This window comes from Tauraco erythrolophus, chromosome 2, assembly GCF_009769465.1.
Source record: "Tauraco erythrolophus isolate bTauEry1 chromosome 2, bTauEry1.pri, whole genome shotgun sequence".
Lineage (NCBI taxonomy): Eukaryota > Metazoa > Chordata > Aves > Musophagiformes > Musophagidae > Tauraco > Tauraco erythrolophus.
In genome coordinates this window covers 8,879,272-8,904,663 of record NC_141466.1, presented here as the reverse complement: position 1 = coordinate 8,904,663, position 25,392 = coordinate 8,879,272, and the positions used below count along the sequence as shown (strand labels likewise).

The window sequence follows — 25,392 nt, the reverse complement described above, 5'->3', positions numbered from 1 at the left end:
AAGGAAAATACTTTAACATTTCATTAGAAATAACTCTAAAAAATGCTAAAGATGCACATTTTAATCAAGTAGTATTGTGAAATTAGTTGGAAGAAGGCAGAGATTTGAGATACATCAAGAAACTTGAAGGGTACACATATTTGCTCTGAAACAGAAATAAGGACTTGTCCACAGGTGGTAGGTGGTATATTATAGCTATTAAACTGGTAAGCTCACATGAGCTTTTGCTTTTATTAACAGCTGTTTTTTAAGACACTCACTTTAAAAATCCACAGCTCTCCTAGAATATCAGCTGTTCAGTAATTTAACTCTTTGGTTAAAACCTCTGAGTCAATCCGAGTGGGTGTTTTGCCATTCTGTTTGTGGGTTGGTTTTGGCTGGTTGGTTGTTCTGTTTACATTTATCTACCTAGCATGAGCTATTAGCCAGAATGCATCCTGTCTGCGTTCTGATATTCACTGCTGCTGACAGAACCAGGTCAGCGTCATTTCAAATCATCTTCCTTAGCCCTCCGCAATGCTGGATAATGCATATGATATTCTAAAGATACACTGTATAGAAAGATATTATGTATTAAAAATCTGTACGTTTTTCTCTGTCAATCTACTGTCAGGCCTAAGCATCGGTCTTTACTACCGTTTTTTGTTTCATTATGTCTGTGCGTTTAGTGAGGTAGTTTCATGCATTTACTGAAAACAGTAAATAAAGCCATGAAACTAAGGAATAATTATTTCTTAGAACATTTTAATATAATGTCTAATTGCATTTTCAGATCATACAAGACAATGAAAAACAAGAAAGGGAGAGTGGATAAAGATTACATGAGAAAGCATATAAAAGAGCAAATAGAGCTGAAGTTGTTGAGTTCACAGCTATAATTTTATAACTATATTAATGTTTTTTTAAATGTAAGTTTCCTTATTTGAAGCAATACTCTGCTAAGCCACACTCCTCATAATGCCATCTAAATTCCACAAAAGTTATCTTTTGGGGAAAAAAATAAAATCAGTTTTTCAAACCTTAATATAGCTACAGGTGTTTTTGAAATCCATATATTCTGAAAAGATTTTAACTTTCCAAAATTGTTGCAGTATTTATAAAGCAAAGAGTTTGAGAATTCAAAATTAATAAAGATCTCAAGAAATCAGCTTTCCACTTTGAAGGCACAGCATTAAGCTAAAAATGGTAAATGCAAAAAACTTGGAAACAGACATTAATAAAGGATAAAAATGTGAGATAAAGTGGTTTAGAAAAGAGCTATCTGGGTTACTGTACCTCCTTCAGCTTCTCAGGTTAAAGAACATACCTATAAGTGGGACAATTTATTCTTCATGCTTAGTTGGACAACTCTGAGATAAAATGTGTCACTGAAAGCTTCCCCAAAATCAGGAGGGAGAGTGTGCCTCTAGGTGTCCTTGTGGAAGGAGATAAAGGGATATGATTTACTTGCACATATTTAGCTATTTCCACAATTGATTTTTTGGATGAGAAGAACCTTGTGTCATTGTCTTCTACACAAAGAACCTAATGGAACAATGAAAGAAGCAACTGGAGTTGTGCACTTGAAGATAACGTTTCTACAGCTGCTTCCCTCAGCCTGCTGACATTGGCACAGCTCAGGCACAACCCCTCTGTGTTTCAGTCGTCCAGACCACTGTTTGTTTCAGGGGCAGCTGTGAGGCACGCTTGGTAAATGCAGTGTGACGTCTGGAGATCCTTTGATACCTAGTGCTGCCAGAACTGCAAACACTTGGGATTTGTGCAAAGCTTTTGACACTGTCCCTCACAACGTCCTTGCCTCTAAATTGGAGAGACATGGATTTGACAAATCGACCACTCAGTGGATAAGGCATTGACTGGGTGGTCACACTCAAAGAGTTGTGCTCTCAATGTCCAAGTGGGGACCAGTGACGAGTGGTGTTCCTCAGGGGTCAGTACTGGGGCCAGTGCTATTTAACATCTTTGTTGGAGACACGGACAGTGGGATCGAGTGCACCCTCAGCAAGTTTGCAGATGACACCAAGCTGTGTGGTGTTGTGGACACGCTGGAGGGAAGGGATGCCATCAAGAGGGACCTTGACAGGCTGGAGAGGTGGCCCTGTGAGAACCTCATGAAGTTCAACAAGGCCAAGTGCAAGGTCCTGCACGTGGGTCGGGGCAATCCCATGCACAAGTACAGGCTGGGCGGAGAATGGATTGAGAGCAGCCCTGAGCAAAAGGACTTGGGAGTGCTGGTGGATGAGAAGCTCAACATGAGCCGGCAATGTGCGCTGGCAGCCCAGAAAGCCAACCGTATCCTGGGCTGCATCAAAAGGAGCATGGCCAGCAGGTTGAGGGAGGTGATTCTGCCCCTCTACTCTGCTCTTGTGAGATCCCACCTGGAATACTGTGTTCAGCTCTGGAGTCCCCAACACAAGAAGGACATGGAGCTGCTGGAGTGGGTCCAGAGGAGGGCCACGAAGATGATCTGAGGGCTGGAGCACCTCTGCTGTGAAGACAGGCTGAGAGAGTTGGGGCTGTTCGGCTTGGAGAGGAGAAGGCTCTGGGCTGATCTTATTGCAGCCTTCCAGTACTTAAAGGGGGCCTACAGGAAAGCTGGAGAGGGACTTTTTACAAGGGCATGTAGTGATAGGACAAGGGGCAATGGATTTAAACTGAAAGAGGGAAGATTTAGATTAGCTGTAAAGAAGAACTTCTTTTCTCTGAGGTTGGTGAGGCACTGAAACTGGTTGCCCAGAGAAGCTGTGGCTGCCTCACCCCTGGAGGTGTTCCAGGCCAGGTTGGATGAGGCTTTGGGCAACCTGGTGTAGTGGAGGGTGTCCCTGCCTATGGCAGGGGGGTTGGAACTAGATGATCTTTGAGGTCCCTTCAAACGCTAACCTCTCTGTGGTTCTATGATTCTGTGATACTGTGAAATGGATTTCTAAGTAGAAGATGACTGACAGATAAATTACTCTGATGGCATCTTCCATCAGCCTAGACAGTGGTTGACAAGAAAAAATGCCAAAAATATAATTTATGAATATTTAATATATTATATTCTTCTGTACATGCCACTTTAGAATGCTGTATGTATAATTAGTAAAAGAGAATATATTAGTAAGAAAACTCCATTTTTATCTACAACACTTTCAAGTCTTGTACAAGGGCTGGTTCACTGTTACTATTCGATTTCAATGGTACCAGCCTCAAGATGCTAGATATTATTTTGCAGATAGTATTATTATGATTGCACTGCAAATGGCAGTAACTGCATAATTCAGTAATTTATTCTTGTATTTTTTCACGTAAATTATGTTACTCTTTTGCCACTATCCTTGTTTCATATAGAGATAACATAAGGTACTTATTTGTAATAATAATACCTGCATCATAAAGGAGGAAATTCTACACTCCATCAAAACCAGTGCAGAATTTCCTCCAGTGTCTCCAAATTCAAATCTTTTTGATGTGCTCTCACATTCAGCTTTTTGCTATCTTCAGCTAGACATACCAGATGTTTAATACTGATAATTATGAAGGTAATTACTTTTTTTTCTCATGTAAATTTTCTCTCAATTTGTGTGACAATATTTTTGGCTTCTTGGAATCAAATATACCTGAAGATAGACGTAGTGTGTTTGCTGATGTCTTTTACTAGCCCTACTATAAGCAGTTATGGCAAGGTTTGGCAGTCAGACCATAAGCTATCAAATGTCTCTTCTGTCTTATTTAGGTAAGGAATCTTAGGTGCTTACCTCGTTGCAGGAAAGGTTATTACTTCTCTAGTACTTGCATATCATGTCTCCTGCTTCATTAATTCGTTAAGGAATTTTTGTTGCATATGTATACATCACATACTGTGGTCAGCAAAGATCTCTGCATGACAAGAGAAGTGAAAGGGAACCCTCCCCTTCTGCTATTATTCCTTTCAGTTTTACCCAATACTTGAAACCAGAATATAAAATGTGAATGTCTGTCTTATATCCCTAGTATAGTTTTCAGTTTCCTAGATGTGTAATTTTGCTGGACACGAAAGTGTGATTCTCAGTAAAACCAAAGCACTTCTGTTTATCAGTCCCCACTGATTCTGACCTCCAGCATTCTTTTTATAATAACTCCTGGGATTTCTGGTGTTTGGGGCAAAAGTGCTGGTATAAGAAAAGCTGCAGAGCTCACAGTATCCCTCTACACTTCCATCAGGCTCTACATCAGTGGTTTGTACTGTGACAACTGTTACTTGGTGATGGAGGAGTGTGAGGCACGTGCTTATTTGGAATCTTTGATGCTGATCCTAAAACGGCTGAAACGATCACTTTTTCACAATACAAAACAATAAACACTTTGCTTTCACAGTCTTATGAGACCAACAGAAATGTCTTGTGATTTTTCTACAGTATTTTTTTAATCTAAAGATCTAACAACAGGGGCAGAAAATGCACAAACAGGGTGACCCAACAAGCTGGAAGAGGTTCTTGAATTCTCTTCTTTCAATCTTCCTGCTTTCATATTATACACCATATTGCAGAGAGATGTAACTACAGCACTTGTTTTAAACAAGAAGAAGAAGAAGAAAGGACATACACTATAGACAGTTTGTTACAAGCTAAATGTAGTGTGAGGTGTTAGTCACAGTGATCATTCTTTAAATTACCAAACTTTCCCACTGAACGTGGTAGATACGACGCAATCCATGCTTTTACACATACCCTTGCTACAGGCCTGAGGCTGCAGAAGGCAGCACCACTTTACGCATAAACTCTTCTAAGTCCGTGTGGGGATCATCAAGATCTAGGCGAAGAAACTTTTCCACAACAGACTTGCATTTTTCTATCCGATCTCCTTTTGAAGGATGATCAATACATTTGATAGCTTTTCCATTGCGAATCAGTTCTGACACTTCCACTCCTCTTTCAATAATTTTGGCTGGCATTCCTGCTAATGCAGCGATGTTGGCAGCATGACTAACAGTGGACACACCCTGTTTGATCTGATAGAAGAATATCAACTCATCTCCATCTTGGTGGGTCTCCATGGTCAGGTACTCGAGAAGAGGTGTGTCAGGCAGGAGTTCTAGCTGCATTAAACTGTGAAAATTAGTAGAGACAAAGACCTGTGGACACTGGGTTCCTTGACTGATCCAGTACCTCAGGACAGCAGCCAGAAGGGACAGGCCATCCAGCGTGTTGGTCCCTTTACCAAACTCATCAACAAGTACCAAAGACTTTTCTGTGGCATTGTTTACTGCCTTGGCAACCTGGTTAAGATCAATCATGAAAGTAGAGAGCCCTACAGAAACTGATTCCCTACTGTGGATTCGTGTGTAAATCCCATCAATTACTCCAATCTCTGCCTCTGCTGCAGGGACATAACTGCCGATTAGAGCCATGAATACTATAAGACCTACTTGCTTTAAGTAGACACTCTTTCCAGATGAGTTGGGCCCTGTGATGATCTTTATTCGTTTGGTAGCCTCACCGCTGTTCACAGGATTGGCCACAAAAGTCTTTGCACATAGTTCCATGAGTGGATGTCTTCCGTCCTTGATGTGGAAACCATGGCGGTGAGTAAAGCGTGGCCGGCAGTAGGCATTCTCCCGGGCCATCGCTGCCAAAGCTAGTAGCACATCTAGATATGCAGTATACTCAATCACACTGTGAAGCACTTCAGACTTCTCCAAGATCTTTGTCTGCAGCTGGTGCATAATAAGCGCTTCCTGGTCTCTGATCTCACAGTGCAAGTCACCCAGCAGGCTGTCTAGCTCCTTAGTCCTAGCACTTCTGTAGTGCAGTTTATCCTCTGACAAGAACATGAAGTCCAAGCCTTCAATTTCAAAGTCACTCTTATCCACCATAGTTGGTAGCCGTGGAATGGAGAGGAGGAAACCAATCAAAGGAATGTAGATCACACAACAGGAGGGAATATGATTGTCCAAGGTCTCCAGTTCTTTTCGTGCCACTTCTGTAAGGAAGTCTGACAGTCCCATCAGCTTTCGTTTCTTCTCATCAATGGTGGGGTCCACATTGGGCCTAACAGTGAAGCGGTTCTCTGAGACACTGCCTTCGAAGTCCACCACTTTGCTGATTAGACTAGCAATGTAGTGCAGATCATCAGTGAAGACACGTGAAATAGTCTGAAAGAGTTCAATAGTCTTGGGCAGGGAACGACATGTGTCTCTAAGGCACACTGCACTGTACACTGTCTTATAGAGTGCTTGCCAGTCACTAACTTTTGTGTGGGAGAGAGTCATTCTTTTTAGAATAAGAGGCACATTTTTAATATTCTTGAGGCAACCTTGAAGAGTGACGACTGTTTCATGGTTCTGAGCCAGCAGGAAGAAGTGGATAACATCTAGCCGTTTGTTCAGCTCTGTCACGTTCCGAGTAGGTCGTGTGAGCCACAGCCTCAGCAGTTTTTCTCCCCATTTGCACCTGCAACGGTTTAAAATTCCATATAAACTAAATCCTTCTTTTAATCCACTGGACAGCTTGTACACGGAAGGATGGATATCACTTTTAAATATCTGCAGGACACAGTAAGTGTCTTGGTCCATATTCACAGTATCTGACAGCACAAACTTTTTAAAGGCCAAAATAGGAACCACAATAGTGCTTTCTTCGAGCTCAACTCCAACCCTTCTCCTGTCTAGGAACTTAAGAAGTCCCCCTAGGGCTCGTATCATGAGTGGGCTCTCAAAAGGGATGATTGAGGACAAGTAGAGAATTTTCTCTGTTGCAGTCATATGAGATGGGATGAATGGAAATTGCCTAGATAGGATCCGTTGCTTGCTGACTTCTAGGCCAAAATCTATGTTAGGAAACAGGACAACTTCTGGTTTTCCTATATCTTTATCACCAGCAGCAGTTGTTAGGTTAGTCAGGAATTTGGCAATATTCTGGTCCTGTTTTGCACTGGTCACTATGCATTGAGGATTAATTTCCCCAATCACTTTTTCCAGTAGTTTGAGGTCTTCATTATCAGGTATGTCAGGCATGAAGTAGACTGAGCAATCTTCTGTATCATAATAAGTAATTGCAAGCTGCCCTGCATACCACAAAAGAGACATGTGTGTCTCGGAGCACTCCTGGTCCTCTTGTTCAGGCCCAAGCAGTGGTGGCAAGGCACAACTTGTGGCCGAGGTGCTACTCATTCTGTTGGAGGAAGATATTTTTATTCACAACTCATCTAAAAAGTCCTGAGAAGCAACTGTGATTGACAACAGCAGGTTGACACTCATTCTTCCAACCCTGGAGGAAACAGGACGCTACTGGGAATGAAAGAGATGTTACCTTGTTCAAGTGGAAAGATGCAGCCAGTAACTACAGCCGCCATCTTGCTTCCCAGCAAGCGGTAACTGAGCTAACAACCAGCAATGTTGGCAGTGTTTTCGTTTTTTCTTTGTATCCTTTATTTTAGTACGTATGTATGTTTGCCCAAATACCCATAAACACAGTCATGTAATGCACGTGTACACACACGTGCGAAGTTCTCCTCCCTCAGAGGCACGGCACACCCACGTGCACTGGCCACCGCGCCGCACCACAGCGTAGACACATCAGCCGGTCGCTGTTTCAGTCCTACCCCAGTACTTCTGAAGCACCATCGCACGCACAGCACTGGTTTCTACACACGTACATAACATACTGCCGCAGGGAACAACCGCGCCGAACGGTTTCATGTGCAGACAACCAGCCGCTGTCAGCACCCCACTGCCCACCCTCTCCTCCTTCTTCCCGCCTCTACTCACCCGCCTCACCCCGGACGGGCCGTTCGTCTCCACTGCTGTGTCTCCCCGCAGCCCAAAAGCTCTATCCTGACTCCCTTCCCCTTCCTCTCCGGCCCGGTGCTGGCGCTCCCTGCGCTCCCGCCTCCCCGCTGCCGGGTCCTGTCAGGAAGGCGCCGCCATGCCGCCCGCCCCTGCCGCGCCGCCGTTACCCGCCGCTCGCCGCCCGCTGCCCGGCCCCCCGCAGCCCTCTCCCGGCTGAGGGGGAGCGCCCCTCCCCGCGGGAACCCAGCTCCTCCCGCCAGCCCCTGCCCGGCCCCCGGGAGCGGCTCACCGCGTCCCTCCCCAGCCTCCGCGGAGCCCTGCGCTGAGGGGGAGGGAGAGGACGCGGTGGGAAGAAGCCCCCGGCGCAGCGCAGCCCGCCGGCCGGCAGGGGATGCCAGGCGTCCGCCCCCGCATGGCATCTCCGTGAGCTGCCCCTGCACCGCCTGCCTGTGCTCAGCCACCCGTGGCTGTCCGCACGCTCTGTCCGGCTCCCCGCTGCTTGCCTCTGTCACCCGGTGCGGCTTCTGCAGTTCTCTCAACGAGCTGCTTCAAGGGTCTGCAAAGGAATATTCATACGCAGACCTTGCCTTCGGAGAGCTGGACGTGTGGTGCTGGGAAATGGACATTGTGGCAGTGGGGTCTGGTACATGGGAACAGAAGCTGCTTGATGGGGGCGTCGCGCTTTGCAGCCATGTCACCACTTGAGCCTTCCTTCCCCCCGGCCCACACAGGGGCAAGTGCTGCCCGGCCGCCTGCTGGCAGCACCCGCGGGGACTGCGTGCGGCTGGAGGGTCCAACTGCGGTCTGGGGACGGCAGGCTGCACCTTCCCCACCTGCATACAGAGGGGGCACAGGCAGCCAGTTAACAGACATGGCAGGGCTACTAAATGCTGCCGCCTTGTCTGGCAAGGGCTCCACATGCAGTGCCTCTCCAGGCCCACGTTATACAGCCGTGTCCCTTTACAGACATCCGTTCATTACAGCGCTTCCTCAAGAGGCAGGCGTCTTCCTCATCCCTTTCTAGCACCAAACGCTTCAAAATAGCCTTTCAAGTACTGTGTTTCTCACCCTCCCCCGATTATGGCATACCTCTATATTCAGCATCTGTAACTTTCCCATGTGGGAGCAACTCTCTTTCATCTCCACTGCTTGAGACTCTTTCGGTGAAGAAATGAACCATGACCTTCCCATGCGCCTGCGTTGTTTCATCCTTTCACATCTCCTTGCAACCATTGCAAACAGCGCTCTAGAAATTGCTCCAAGTTATTAAAAATTTCATACACTTTCCCCATGGTTGCTATTTCAAATATCTTTCAGTAGTGCATCACAAGCATAAATCGGTTCGTGAGCATTGAACATTTGATTCACACCTTATCAATCTGGTTTTGACAAGCAACATCCCAGCATCTTGTAAATGCTATTCTTTTATTAGAGCGTGAAGCGGTGGTTTTGATCTTTTCCTCTTTTCATTCCACGAGTACTCAAGGCTTCATATTTTGACAAGTGTTCTCCTGGCTGAAAAGGTCTTTTTTTATTACTGATTGATGTCTAAATGTATTTCAAAGAACTGTCAGCCAAAAAGCAAAGAATAATGATTTAATTTCAAAATAACCGTAGTATGTAAGGACTAATCTAGCCATAGAATATCAGATTTTAAATAATGTCAGTGAGGCTGGAGTGGATGTAGACTTGGGCTGACGTGGTGTACCCGACGTGAAGAGTGCCCAGCGGCCACCAGATGTCACCGTCTCACAGATTAAGGAAACAGAAAGACGTTTTTGACCTTCACTAAATGGAATTAGACTTTAGGGGACCAAACAATTTAGTAAGTAATTTAGTAAAGGTGACCAAAAGTCTCTAAATTTAGAATCATAGAATCATAGAATGGTTAGGGTTGGAAGGGACCTTAAAGATCATCTAGTTCCAACCCCCCTGCCATGTGCAGGGACACCCTCCACTACACCAGGTTGTCCAAAGCCTCATCCAACCTGGCCTTGAACACTTCCAGGGATGGGGCATCCACAACTTCTCTGGGAAACCTGTTCCAGTACCTCACCACCCTCTGAGTGAAAAATTTCTTCCTTATATCTAATCTAAATCTCCCCTCTTTCAGTTTAAATCTTTAAGATCCTTCTCTTCTCCAGGCTGAACAGCCCCAACTCTCTCAGCCTGTCTTCATAGCAGAGGTGTTCCAGCCCTCAAATTATCTTCGTGGCCCTCCTCTGGACTCGCTCCAGTAGCTCCATGTCCTTCTTGTGCTGGGGACTCCAGAGCTGAACACAGTATTCCAGGTGGGGTCTCACGAGAACAGAGTAGAGGGGCAGAATCACTTCCCTCACCCTGCTGGCCACACTTCTTTTGATACAGACCAGGATACAGTTGGCTTTCTGGGCTGCCAGTGCACATTGCTGGCTCATGTTGAGCTTCTCATCCACCCGCACTCCCAAGTCCTTTTGCTCAGGGCTGCTCTCAATCCATTCTCCGCCCAGCCTGTGCTTGTGCTTGAATTTGACTTTAGAGAACCATATGTGCAGGTACTTACTCAAGCAAAGTGCTTCTGAAGTCAATAATTTTGTACCCCAGTAAAAGCTCAGTAGACATCCTGACAATGAGCCCATCTTGCCTGTGAGTAATTGTGAACAAAGCACCACAAGAAATGCATGTGATGCTCAGATGAATGGATACAGTGTAAGGGTGTGAGGAAGGAGACAGCATCTGTTCCATTTAGGATGTCCAATGAGAGACCATTTCAGTGCAGAAGGGGATAAGAAGAAAAGGAGGAGGCCCTAAACAACACATACAGAGCCACAAACCTGACCAACAATAGGATAACAGAGGCAGTAGCAAGAGCCAAACGAATTGATGAGGGTATGTGGAGTGTGGAGATGTTTATTTCAGTAGGATTGTCTGGTTGAGGATGGTAAGAGAAAGGGGGAAGCCATAAAAAAATATACAGAGCCACAAACCTGTCAAATGTAACGTACAAAGCCAAGAAACAAACTTTGGCAGTCACCCTAATTGATGGGCTAGCAAGAAACTGCAGGCAAAGCGGGACTTTGCAGCTGTTGGGGATGCAAAGCTGAGGGTCCAGGGTGTAGGGAGGGGGTCAGTGGGACTGTGGCAATGGATGGAGGGTATGCAGGGGAAGGGGATTGGGGAGCAACAAAGGAGAAGTGGACAGAAAGGGGTGTAAAAGGAGCTGATTGTGCGTAAGATGGGGCTGGCAGGTGCGCTTCTCTGACCGAGCTGGTGTGCTGGGTGCTGGCTGCTGGGGGCAAGTGTCTGTATCTTCCCCAAACCAGGTGTGCGTGTAAGGGCTGCGGGTGTTCCCTACCAAACCTGAAGCTGGACCAGCTGGTGAGTGGGGGACCTGTGGGGTGGGTAAGGGGGCCCGAGATTTGGGCAGGGGCGCTGAGTGGGCAGAGGGGCCATGATGGTGCTTCAGGAATGCACAAATGTGCGTGTGCTTGCGAACCTGAGGACAGTCATGTGCGTGCCTGCGCCAGTGACCTGCTGTCTCTGCCAGGGGTTATCTGCACTTGTGTCTCATGTGAGCCCTCTATGTGGGTGCTGTTGAAGGCAGCACCTTGTCTGTGGCAGCCTGGGTAGCTGGCTGCGTCCGTGTCCTCTGACAATGTGTGTGTGTCTCTGGGATGTGAAAGCAGCAGGTGCATCCATCAGAGACCCAGGGTCCTGGGGGCACAGGACTGGGCTCCAGCAGCCAGGCAGTAGGGAAGCCTGGGCTGGAGCTGCTGGAGGCAGCAGTCACTCCTAATATCCCTTAGCACATAGTAACGATTTTTAAAAAGCAAACAGCATCATTTTCAGGTGGATTAAAGGAGAACATATTGAATTTCTGCAGAGATCATCTATTTTTATTGAAAATACGATGGAATGAGGAACAACTCTTAATTACTGAAATGAAGTTTTCTGAAAACAGCCTAATAGAATATTTGTTACGTTCCACTTCATATATGCAAAACTACATAGTGATATTATAAATCACTGTAAATTTTTAGATTTGCTGATATAAAAATCCTAGTGCTAGTTAAATATAACCACATTTTCCTATTTGGTGATTTTAAAGACCCAGAAAACTGCCCTTAACAAACATTTGAGATTCTTCCTTGTAGTAGCATGCCCAGTGATGACAGAAAGAATAATTTCCAGTTACATGTTCCATGAGGACTGTGGCAAACCATTGACAGTTAAGCAGTTGTGGCATGTGTATGTCGTTGTGCATGTTGATTTGTTTCCTACAGGACTGAAGAGGGAGAGGTGGAAAAGAGGTGTAATGACACTTTTATTTCCTTGTTTAAGTTCTGCAGCACAGTCCTTAGCTACAATGGAAGATTTGGCACATTACTGTTTCAGTATTCTTTTTGGATCTTGAAGTAGTTTTCCATCCTAACTATACCTGTGGTTATACTGAAAACTAGAGGAATTAAATATGAAAATTCAGTCATGTAGTAGAATGTGTAATTGAATTTTATGTTGCTGTTTAAAGGTGAAAAAAATTGACTCAAGTCTGTATGAAGATTTTAAAAGCCATTATTTTGGAAATGAAATCCTGCACCGCCTAGATCTTTGCTCCATGTTGAAAAAAAAGCAACCGAATGGTTACTACTACTGTGAGTCCTCTATTGTTTTTGGTAAGTGCATCTTCATTTTCCTCTTATATCAATTGTGCCTATAAGTTATATACCTGAAAAGCCATTTTTTCTGGAGTGTATGTTAGGCGATTCTTGTAGTAATACCCATGGAGTCTGATAGGAATCTGTCCTTCAATCCTGGCTCTCCAGGATCACTGTGCAGTGCTTCTTCCTGACAGATAAAGTTTATGTTCAACTATCTGTCCCCAGAATCCAGTTTCATTCTCATCCTAAAATGAGTATTTAGGATAAATGAGATGTATCACTCTCCAGAACTTCTCATCTCTCTGTTGACTATAAAGACAGCCTGTGTGACTAAGTTAGATTAGACACGAAAATTATAGATGATTAAAGCTAAGTGAAGCATCTCTGGTTTGGCAGAGATGTGACCTTACTTGGACTATATTGATATACAGAGGGAATTTCAGAGGTACAACAGATTTCATAACAATTGTACAGAATACCATCAAGACTTTAAACATTGTACAGACGCCTTGCCTAGATCATTACGATGCTAGAAATCACAGTTGTGTCCTCCTGCTTTATCTGAACAGAAGCCTCGCATCCCTGTGATTAATATTCTAGGCTTCCCTTCTCATTTCTGCCACAAGTCGTGTATAGCTGGAACTTCAGGTGGTGCACATGGAGGGCCTATGGACTGAGGGGCTATGGGATGATGTACAGTCAATCTCTCTCTGATGGTTAGTTCCCAGTAGCTGATAGTGGATCTTGGGGCTGCCATTAGTCATATTAAGAACATGAGTTAAAACACCGTAAGTGGAATAACTAGAGAATGTTAAGGACTTTTTCTTAAATACAGTCACTCCTTTAGATCTAGGAACGTATTGCGTGATGTGTTGGAAATATCTTTAAAAATCTGTTCCTGCACCTGCGGGTTTTTAAGAAATCAGATGACATGGGAAGACAGTCAAGTAGTAATACAGCAAAATAAAAAGTTTTTTATATGAATTACTTTTTTCACCTGTCCTAATTAGGCTGATTCTTGATATATGTCCTGTTAGAGGTGAGTCTCAAAAGATGGGTTTATAGCAGGGAGTAAGTCAAGGTCTCTGGAGGTCAGTTTATATTTTTTCTTCTTTGTACTGGTGCAGCTTGGTTTTTATGTTTTGGGGATTTATTTTTTTTTCTGCAGTCAGGTCAAAGGTTGAACGTAGTGGTGTTGGAAGACATGGGATACTGAAATTCATACTAAAAGTTCATGTGAAGACAACTCTGTCTCTTTTCTTTAGAAATAGAAATTTAAAAATAGAGCAAAGCCCTATTTGGCATGTTGTCAATGAGCAATAGCTCCATCTCAACAATAATATGGACAGTCTTAAATCTTAATAAAGCAAAGTCTTAACTTTGACCTACTTAAGGAAAAGAGAACATCTGTTCTTGTATGGATCCTCTAATAGTAAGAAAGAATTATGAAAAATCTTTTACAAGGAGCCTCAATAATAAAACGCTTACTTAAAGACTGTGATAAATGTGTTCTCATATACCTTGCAACATTTTCCAGATTTCTGGTAATAAGCAGAAAACTATAAAAAAAAACCAAACCAAGTGAACAGAAATCATTCCAACAAGGAAATTATTTAGTGGATCTGATGTTTCCCACTCCAAAGCATACTAGCCTTAGTAATGAAAATATTTGTGACCAAGGAATGATCATATCCTCAGAAAGAAAGAACAAAATATGCAACATAAGGGAAATCTTCCAAGATCGTTGCCATCTCAACTAACAGAATAGAAATATCTTCACTGGAATCTTTTCTCATGTGGACCATTGTAAAGGAAAGCCTATCTTCATCCTTAAGTAATAAGGAATCTCAAAAAGATGAAAACTTCTGCTTGTTATGAAGATACATCCTTAAGGACTAAGAAATCTCAAGAAGATGAAGACTTTATGAAGGTACCGTGTCCATCCCCAAATTCTGCAAAACTCTTAAAGGTATAATGAGTAGAAAATAAAAGGAAAACCTCTGATCCAGGCATCTCTCCTAGTTGAGCTAATTTTGATGGAAAGATCCAACTTTCAAAGGCTTATAATTGACAGAAATACATGCGAATACTGCATTATGCTCAATTTTTCCTAAGCACATATTGGTTTTTTCATTGTCATAAAAACTACACCTGGTTAATAGGCAGGTTATACCTCATTATACCTGGTTATACCTGGTGCCTCCTCTGCTGTTTTTCAACTGCTTTTCAAGATCTGAGTTGTTTCATTCTTAATGCTATAAAACCAGCTCTATGTTGGAGACAAAGGGTGTTCATGAACAGTTAGTACTACTTCTAAATTCCTGGATTTTGGACTAGCTTTACATAAATACTGCTATTAAAAGTTAGTGCTGGTTCCAGGACAGCTTTGGTGACTGCTTGGTTTCTGCCTTGTGCTAACTTGTTTCCCTATGCTACAGCATTCCTAGTGGAAGTGCTCAGTGGTCCTGAGGAATGTTTTGAGGATTTATGATTAAATACTTACATAATAGTTTAAACATGTCAGGCACTTTGCAACTGCTAATTGCTGTTAATGTTTTTGTTGGCACTTGGGACCACCTTTATTTAGATCAGGTTGTTAAAAAAATCAAATCAAAAGCAGTATAGAGGAAAAAAGGTGGAGGATGTCTGTGTAAATTAGTGACAACACTATTGCAAAATCCAGAACAGTCGAAATTAAAGTGAAATGTATTTATACATATCTATCTATCTATCTATCTATCTATCTATCTATCTATCTATCTATCTATCTATCTATCTATCTTATCATATTTATTACTTTGTCCTATGCATGTCTCATAGTTGTGCTTATATCTGTGATATCTAATGTCTTCTGTACTTGTTTGTATATTCAAATATTATTTATGTGCATCCAAATGCTTAGAAAAAGAGAAATTACATTATTTAACGTGGTGTAAAATTTTTCATTTGGGTGAGACTGAGGCTCCACTATTCACAAATACACTTCAGAATATTTTGGAATATGCATTGATTAAGGAATTTGGTAAATAACTCATTACAAATAAAAGCTGTTTATTTGGTAGATATTGACAATGTTTTTTCAAAACATTTGTTTAAATCTCTCTTCTTGAACTTGTTACTGGCATCTCAGAGTGCTAAAATGAGACAGTCTTTCAGCTGTCTTTTGCATGTGGGTCCCATTAAATGTTTCGTAACAGCCGTCAATCAACTGGTATTCAAACCAAGAGTCAGATACTTGTTTGGCTTTAACTCAATCCTGGTGTGACGATGTGTAAAGAATTTATGAGAAGTGTCCTTTTCACAGTCCGAACAGAATTCTCCTCTGAATCGTTTTTACATGAGTACTACCTCTGGCTTTCTCTAGCTGTAATATTTGGATGAATGTTCTTCACTGATACCACATTAAGAAAGTTTAGTATTATTATCCCCACTTTTCTCAGTCCTATATGGACATAGATGCATCTTGGCCAAATACATGCATTTAATTTTTCTGGTTTTGTACATGTTAATGTATATTTGTCTAAAGCTAACAGGAGAAGGAAAACAGCCCCTGAGCTGTCTCTGAGGTAGGAAAACCTCAGGAAATCTGTTCCTTGGTGGAAACCACCCAGCAGGTTATTCTTACTTTCTGCAAAGCCAGAACTCATATATCTGGAATGTGTGCCAAGTTGGAGGCTGAAGTGCTGTTCCAGTTCCCCTTAACCCTTGCAATCTAGCAGTAGCAATATGGAAATTGAAATATCAAACTACAAACATTTATTTTATCTGGATAAAAGCATAATAATATGGTGAAAGGTAGTGCTGCTTGCTGCTCAAATAATACCTCAGAGAGATGCCTTTTTAAGCAGCAGAACATCAGTGGGTCGATTTACATTTCAGTGGAACTATGGACAAGTTTGATGTCCGGTCTCACCTTGTCATCAAGATACCTTCCGCCGTCTCTCTGAAGCGGGAGGCACCTACAGGAAGGCATTCATCTCATCCTAAAATGTGTAAGACAGGCAAAATCTAAGAGGTGTTGAAGATAGGCAAGATGTGAGTCAAAGATATGCTACTGGAACAGTTACCAATATTTGTTAGTTAGCTTTCTTGTTAGTTTTATATATGTATGTATAAAGACACAAATTTTCAACTAAATGACAAGATGCTTTATATTTGCAAGCTTCATGTTTCTGAGGCAGATCAATAACATTACGAACGGAACATGTTGCAAACAAAATTTACTCCTGCAGATTGCTGCTGTTAGGCTGGTTGAATCGTTTAAGTAACTTTTTAGTTACTTTAATAGCCTTGAGTTGGGATTTAGTGGTGCAGTTTATGCTTCTACGTTACATTTTACGATGTTAGGCAGCTGCTCAGCACCCATGTCTCAAACAAAAAATGATGCTCCTGGTGGTACCTTGTGTAAGAGCTCTCCAGACTGAAGATAAGTTTGTCAGCAATAGGTTTGGGGGATACTCACCAAGAAGAAAGAATCAGAAGGAAGGGAAAAGAAAGAAAAGACTCATCTGTGCCTGAAACAGAAAATAGATACGATAACATCACTTTATGAACTCAAAATAATACTGAGAAAAAATAGAAGACTGAAAATAAAAGCATTTGAAACTCCTTGATAGTTGGATAGATTGTCAACATCCCTTGGTTTGCTCTTTTTAAAAAATGCACTTACAGTGTCAAGCAAAAAATACAGTAATATTTTGCCTTCATCTTGAAGGAAGAAGAGGGTTCAAATGCAGTCTGCAATACAAAGTTTTCCTAATTTGTCTAAAGTCCTTTTAAAGTGGCACCAGTTTAAATGAAGAGAAAGGCTGCCATTTGTCTCCTTTAGATACTCTTCAGCTTCTCTGTCTATGGATGGTTTGACCTAAATGTGACCAATTTTATTCATACGGCAATTAAACATTTTCTCACATTCTACATCTTCCAGATTCTACATCTGGATTCTACATCTTCCAGAATTACATCCAGTAATTACATCCAGTCCAGATTCTACATCTTCCAGAATTATGCATATGTGTGTTGGTTTCTTCTACTCTCCTTCTGACATGACAATGAATCACTTCTTCTAAAATAATGGATCATTCTTTGATTTTATCTGTTATCTGTCCTTCTTTCTTCTTTTTCTATCATTTCAAAATACCTCTAGGTCTGTTTCTCACTCCTTAATTTTTCTTTCCTCAATAGTCCATTTGTAGACTAGCTTCTACCTTCTCTGCTCTATTAGGTTGTGAGTAACCACTCGAATTTCTCGCACATATCTATGGCACTCTTCCTAAATTTTAATTAATGAAAAGGCTGTCCTACTGCTTTTGGATAAAAACGTCCTGGGCAGCTCCCCAGGGTCTATTTCTTAACATCTGAAATTAGTAATGAATTCACCGTTTGTGATGAGTGTGTCCACAGCTGCTGCAATTTTGTGTATGCAGTATGCTAGATAACTCTGTGCCTACATAAAAAGCAACAGGTATTGTGTGCTAATAATCAGTAAAGTCTTTCCCTAAAGCCCTGTTTCTTAGCAGAGTCGTGTGGTAGAATATTGACTTACAAAAATGATTCTTTTAAACATGGTGGAGAAACACTCACATTTTAGTTAATAACCTAGAAGCCAGGCTCTTTACGGACAGGGACTAGCAAGTGGCAATTTGGTGGTTTCTCACAGACATCAAATATTGTCCACTCACTACTGAAAACAGGTGGTCCCCTATTGATTCCTTGTCTCTAGTCTTACATTAAAACTTGGTGGTTGTTCTCTTTAGCTCTAGCAACATATCTCATCTTGTATTGCTACATTTGGGCAGTTTCTTCGGTATTTGGTAATTTTCTGCTATCGAAACATCGACCATTAGTATAGCAATTTTTGTAATGAAATGGCATTATAGCATTAATTTTGTAACACCAGTTATAACTTAAAAGCTATTGTGATAAATTCTGTGTGTGGATAAGGAGAACAAGCTGATTAAGAGGGAAATAGCCAATGCAAATATGGTTTGAAAGCAGAAATTTTAATTTCAGGATGATATTTCATTGTTTTGAGGGCAAATTCTAATGTCCCTGACTTTAAGCTTTAATATTGGCAAAAATGTAACAATTTTTTCATTAGAAAGTGACAGGGAGCTTTAAAGACAGGAACATGATATTCATTGTTCAGTCATGCGTCTCCTAATACTGAAAGTAAGTAAAACCTTCTCATCACGTTCTGTGGTTCGTGATTCTGTCATTATGAGGTATGCAGCATTTGCTTTATTGTACAGGGTAATTTTTGCAATTTTCTTTAAAAAATACCATAATGGCATTCTATTCTAAAGGCTATTGTCCTTTTATTTTTCAACTAAAAGGTGTTTGAAACAGTCATGTGTTTTCATGCCAGAGCTGTTACCAGTAGTTGAAAATAAGTGAAAATAAGATTTTCACAAATGACTTTCAAAAATACGTGCAGACAATGGGATAAAACTTATAAAGTAAATCTGACAGGAAAACACAAAAGCATATTTGACATCAGTAAGAATGTGATTTGTGACTGAAAATTTAGTTGAGTATGTAAAAAAGGCAGAATTGTTTTTTCACAACATAACATAGTATGCTGTGAAGTACAATTTAATAATGTCCAGTGGCTTTTTTTGTATCTTAAATATTTGTGCTTTAAAGATATTTTGCCTCAGGCAGACTTTGGCATCCCAACAGCTAATTTATTAATAAATTTAATGTATTAAAATGCGTTGAAAATATGAAAAACATTAATTTCAAGATATATTAATTACAAGTAAACAGACAACCTAGGAGATGAGGAGTATATTAAATATATAATATTCTTTCAATTAATAGATAAGTAAAAGATAATTACTTTTTATTCTTGAAATTTTCCTAGCTATGATGTTGCTTTTGTTGATATGTATTTATTGTATAGCCTTAATATCAAACAGAAGGTCTGTTTGATTTACTGTAATTGAATTAAGCTCTTCTGCAGTTCCCGGGAGGAGTGTTTTTCAGTAGTTCGAAGGACATGGAATGAAAGGAAAACCAGTTTTCCATTGTTCAAATGTCACCATTTTTCAATTGTTGATGGTTAGTGCAGATTTGCAGAGTTTATCCAGTGTGCTGCATGGTTACACAGAGTCTACTAAACTTCCTACCTAATCCCTGTGAGATATTCTAAAATAAGACATGGTTGCAGATCAATAGAGATCAGTACTTCAGGAGTAATATACACACTCATGTAAAAATTTAGTTGTTGAGGGAAAAGGCTTTGTTTTGCTTCATACCACAACGTACGTTTCTCTTTCAGAACAATACTCAGCAATGAGTAGAAATAGCTGATAATTTAATTTCCAGTAATTTTCTTATTCAATACATAAAATATTTTTGAACCCCCTAGTATTTGTAAAAGTAGTTTCTTTTCAGTGGAAATAATTTCAAGATAAAACCTGACACATTTTAAGGAAGCGTTGTTAATGTGGTGTATAGTGCTGTTGTTTCCTAGAAAGCAGCAGTGCGCTTTTTCCTACGGAAGCAGCAGAATGTAAGAGCAAATTTACACTGACCACAATCTAAAACATACTGACATACTGTTATTGTCTTAACAGTAGCCTACCAAAGTGACCAAAGTTTTGATCTATTCTTAGACACATCAGAAAGGGCCATCACAGTACCTGCTGAATATGGAGTATGTGATCTTCTATTTTTCAAATGAAGATCGAACATTTAAGATTTGAATTAAGATTTAGTGACAGGAGAGAGTTCCAAGACACTTCTGTTTGTAGGACAGTTACACAGATCTGTTGGGTATGGATGGTTGGAGGGTGTTACTCATGCAGTATAGAGAACTTCCTGGGAGGATGCAACATACAATTCATAAACATGTTGCTTTATTACATAGGTGAAGAGTTTCTATTTCTTCTTAGTGAATTATGTCAGAGTCTGCCTGTGGGCCTTTATTTGTCAGCCATCCAGCTGTGGACAGTCCAGCATTGGGCTTAATCCTCTTGCCCCACAGATTGAAAATTTACCAGAGGACATGGGTTGGAACAGAACCACCGCAGGCAGAATCCTGCCAAACCTTGCCATTCCCAGCCAATCATAAATGGCTTGGCAATGCATAAGAAACAACTTTTTTACGCTGCCTTCCATGGTGTGTGAACGTTCTTCTGCTGTTCCATTGCAGGATTAGATGTGCTAACCACTCATGACATAAACTGTCTGATATTACTTTAGTGGTTTAAGGTACCCTGCTTGCTTGTGCTGCGGAACAGACAGGGAGCGCCTGGGACCAGGTGGCGATGACAACACTTAATAAAGCTATTGTTTCTGCTTCTCAAGTGTGGGCTGCCATCTCTAGGCTCATGCTATAGTGTTTAGCTATGTACTGATTTCTACAGAAGCATCGGGTAGGTCAGGAGACTTATGTGGCCAAAGCAATGGTACCAGGCCTAGGTCAAACATGCATACATGCTTATACTTGCTAGACATACTTACAGACACCCGAAGTTAGGCTTCCAATTTTTTAAGTTTCTGAACATGTCTACGCTGTATTTTCCGAGTCAGCGTAGATTCACACCACTTGCATTCTGAGCAGATAGCTGGTGTGTGTGTGTGTTTGGCACAGTGCTGAGCTTGATGCTTGAGCTGGCACCACAGATTCTGTTCACCTGGATTTGAGTCAGCTGTAAATATGGGAAGAGTGAGCTCCTCTAGTCCTCTCTAGACTGCAAGGTTTACTTTAGGTAAACAGCCTCATTTCTGAAGCGCTGAGACACTACAGTTGACCTCTTGGCATATATTTTTAAAAACCTCTGCTGTAACTTCGTGTTTCGCAAAGAGCAGATTTGTCTTAAAGAATTCTGAGTAACCACCCGCAGTCTATGAATTACAGCAGAAAGTAATTGCTGACTGAAGATTGTTTAACAACCCTTTTACCTTTGAAATCACTTATTTAGGGAAATAGTGAAAATGCCATAATTACATTTTAATACCTAGGCACTTGTTTATTTTTTTTTAAAGTTTGAGGTGTTTTGAATCAGAAACTCTAGATATTGAACTTTATTGCTTTAATTAAAAGAACAAACAAAAGGCTTTCTTACACATAAAAATGTTCCTAATTAAATACACTTGGAAAGTGGGCCAAGCTGAACAAGAACAAAGCACTTTTATTCCAAAATAAGAGTGTTCACATATGGAATTATTCAGAAACAGCTCTTAGTACTTTAAAATTCCCAGCCATTGTTAATCTGTTTTATCTTTCAAATGCAGGCACGCCCTATAGTTTTCCTTCCCCATTCGTATCTATCGTATTGCAAACACAAAACACGTTGGATGTTAAAAATTTACATCACTTGATTAGGATGTTATACAACCTTTGGCAGAAGAGGAGACTTGTTAGTGCATCTTTAATATTAGAAATTTTATTTTCACATGAGAGCAAGTAAAAGCAATCATTATTTACATGGCAAATATACCTACTTACAGACATGCTCTTTTAGAAGCGTATGTTGAATTACTTGTGATCTTCATTATTGGTGAATTCCATTTTATATACGTTGTAATTTCCTTTCCTGACATGTTACTCAAGATGTAAAGATGCTAATCTCCAAATCTCTCAATTAACCTACATAATCTGGATTAGCTGTTACCTCAGTCATTTACATCTTCCAATTGTCTTGTAGTTACCTAGTTACCTAGTTATCTAGTCAGAGCTTCTCATATTTTTTTTTCTTTTCAGAAATATGCAGAACGTGGTTTATCTTTCTTCATAATTCATTACCTGGATTAGTTTGAATGTACTTAGTTCTTGGGGATAGCTTTTCTTAATCTTGAAGAACACAAAACACATGAAGGCATACTGTTTCTCCAAATGGAGTTTAAAATATTATAGTATAATTCTTTCTAAATAAGTATAACAAACATGTATTTCAAAGTAAGCCTAAATCCGTAATTTGAAATACAGATGTGTAAATCCTAATGCCTCAGTTATTTCTAAACTATTGTAAATAATTTCCTGATAAAGAAAAATCTGTATTTTTACTGCTTCTCTGTATCATGGGGCCTTTTTACCAGTTTTTATCATGGTGCTGTAATTATCCAGGTTGCTTATGAGAAGCAAGGGCTAAGAGGTTCTAAAAATTCAGTTCTTTCTGATTGTTTATCTGCCCTTTCAATTTGAAACTCTCCAATCACTTTCAGTCCTTTTCTTCACTTCTTTCTCAGTTTGGGACTTCAGTGGTACAGGGCCAGTGGGGGTTAGGCTTACATAATGAAATTCTAAGGAAAAGAACATTATTTTGGAAGAACACTGCTCTGTAGTAGTGTAGATTTAAAGGTAAGAATTATACAGACGAGTGCAAAATATTTTTGAATATTTGAATATTTTTGAGCTTCTTCTTAGCATCCCTCTTGTCTAGACTGGTGAAGGGTCAAACTGGGTGGAGGGTGTCCCTGCCCATGGCAGAGAGGTTGGAACTAGATGATCTTTGAGGTCCCTTCCAACACTAACCACTCTATGATTCTATGACTCTAGATGAGTTGCAATGCTCAAATGCATGGAATTAGTCAGCTGCATATATTTAATAGGTTTGTCTTTTGTAGCGGTTAACTATCCAGACTATTGCTTTTTTATTTTAATGCTTTTGTCTTTATTGGTTTATTTAATGGAAGAATCTGTAAGGGGTTGCATTCTGTCACATGTCTACATTTTTTCAATGTAAATTGACATTTGTGCAAATTCAAATGCAACCGTCCATCAGTGCAATTATATTAATAACTTTGTGCTGCTAGTGCAATTATAGTAAGAATTCACTCTACAGACCCTCTCTTAACTGCTGTTTTCCATAAAGAGTTCGGTCCACAGTCCTGATCCGCAGTCTTTTGCACCATGAGATATAACATATGGACTGAATGTAAGTTATCTACCTGCCTGAAAAGTGCAGGATAGGTGTATTGTCTTGACAAGTCCTGCTATTTTGTGTTAAAGGAGGGGTTTGTTATATGCCTTTGTGTATAAACAGAAATTACAAGTCAAAGAAAGGTTTTACCTGAATATCTTTTGTAGGATTTTGGCCCCAGAATGAGATGCCTCCATTTTTAATTGTGTGCAGAGACCGGTGCCTCAGAGCAGAGTCAAGAAATTGCAGGCTGAACTGAGTGCTGCATTGAACAAGCCAGTGGGAAACACTCAACAAAGAACTGTGTCAATACCTCTCTGTCTTTCTTTGTTTTCTTGAGTTAGGCATGTCACCCTACTGGGATCCAAATCCCAGTATCCTCTGATGATGATACATGTGTACCTAAATCACTTTTACTCACTTTTTTTATTTTAAAGAGGAAATACTTATTACATATATAGTTTGGTTAAAATTCCCACTCAAATTGGACATCAGGGCTTTTTATTTTCCCCAGCTTGGGGGAATTCAAGTCCCTGAAGGCTGGAAAAGCCACAACCGGCAGCTTAGCATGGAAGCTGAATGATGCACCTGTGTTCTTCAATGAGCTTCTCTAGAGTAGCAAAGAATTCAGATCTCATAGGGCCAAAGAATGACTTTCCCCAGCCCTAAGTCAGACTCTGTAATCCTGTGATTATTTCTTGGAGTGTCTGGTCTTATGGAGGTCACAGGGACAATGTTAAAATGCCCACTAGACTCTTAATCTTGTGGCAAATTTAGGAAAGGGAGTGTCCAGTTTCTGGATCCTAAGTGGATGGAGCCCAGACTGTTCAAACTTCTGAATGTGATTACTTCTGGGCAGTAGAAGAATATGTGGGTTTTATTCAGTTTTTGGATGCAGACACATAACTCCTGTCTAAACGCTCTGTTTGGTGCTTGTCTTTTTTTAGTATTCATTAGAGACAAATTGTCAGTATATAGGGTTGATACATATATATATATGTCTGTGCGTGTGTGTGTTTGCATGTTTGTGTATATGCACATGCATGTGCGTCTACGTAGCATAACTCGTGGTGTTTACTTTACAGTGAGCTAATGCAAAACGTTCCTTTAAAGCAGCTCTTTTCTTGCTGGAAACCTGTTAATCAATTCAGCCACAGAAGTGGGTGGTGTTCACATGGAGAAAGTTAAGAAAAAGCATACCAGAAAAGCCTTGAATAAATGTGGGTTTGGTCAGCCTTTGACTACGGGACTCCTATGATACCTTGACATGTATCAAAGCTGCTTCCTACCAGTTGCACAGTAGTTTCCCCGTGTTAGGCTTTGGACTGGGTACAGCCCAGATGTTTGTTTTCTCGTGTATAGTTAGTACGTGATTCATTGCAATGTTCCTTTTCTTTGAAAACAGATTGGAGAGTCTCATACACTGACGTGTTTATGAATGTCCATTTAAAGAAGCATCTTTTTTGATTGTGGCCTGTTGTTATCTTTCGTATGTGAGCTTATTTTTCAAGTTATGCTATCTTTTGCATTCTTACATAAAAGCTTCATTAGCACTTGAATAAAAAGTTTATGTTTAACATTATTATTAAAATAAATAGATAAATCTTATTTTATCAATTAGTATAAAACAGCTATTTAAAAATCAGAGCAGATACTGAGGGTGTAACCAGTGATTTCTCCTATCTGCAAAACATATTTATCATCACTAAGGATGAAAACAAATGGCTCTTTCCCTTTTCTAGGAGGCAAACACAGTTGTAGTTTGTAAAGTACACAGAAATTTTATGGAAATAAATAGAATCCACAGCAAACAAAGGAAACCATTTTACTTCCTTTAAAGCCTGTTTATACGTGAGTACATTTTGTAAAGAAATATTTTTCAACACATTGAGGAGGGGAGAAATAATTTTTTATTTCACTTAGTAGATGTTGTATCCTCTCCTTGTTCTGACAGCAAATACAGAATCACATTCCCTTTTTTATGACCTTTATAAATATCCCTGTGTCCTTGGAGTAAAGAAATATGTAGGAGTGCCCACTGAGTTATGTATGTAAGGGAAGATCTAAACTGTTTAGAGTTAAATGTTGGGGATGACCTAGTAGAATGTCTGTGGGTGAAAATCAAAGAGGGGCCTAT

At 40.6% G+C, this 25,392-nt stretch overlaps 2 protein-coding genes across 2 annotated transcripts in view; one reads left to right on the top strand and one right to left on the bottom strand.

The window, feature by feature from the left end:
• AKAP7 (A-kinase anchoring protein 7) overlaps positions 1 to 25,392 on the top strand; it is a 97,391-nt gene that overhangs the window by 35,098 nt on the left and 36,901 nt on the right. Inside the window, exon 7 of the mRNA XM_086632079.1 lies at positions 12,255 to 12,399. Coding sequence (XP_086488205.1) covers positions 12,255 to 12,399 — 145 coding nt within the window. The remainder of the gene's footprint in view (positions 1 to 12,254; positions 12,400 to 25,392) is intronic.
• Positions 4,694 to 7,129, bottom strand: MSH5 (mutS homolog 5). Its single transcript, XM_009989816.2, has one exon. It carries the CDS (start codon positions 7,127 to 7,129, stop codon positions 4,694 to 4,696), a length of 2,436 nt encoding a protein of 811 aa, XP_009988118.2.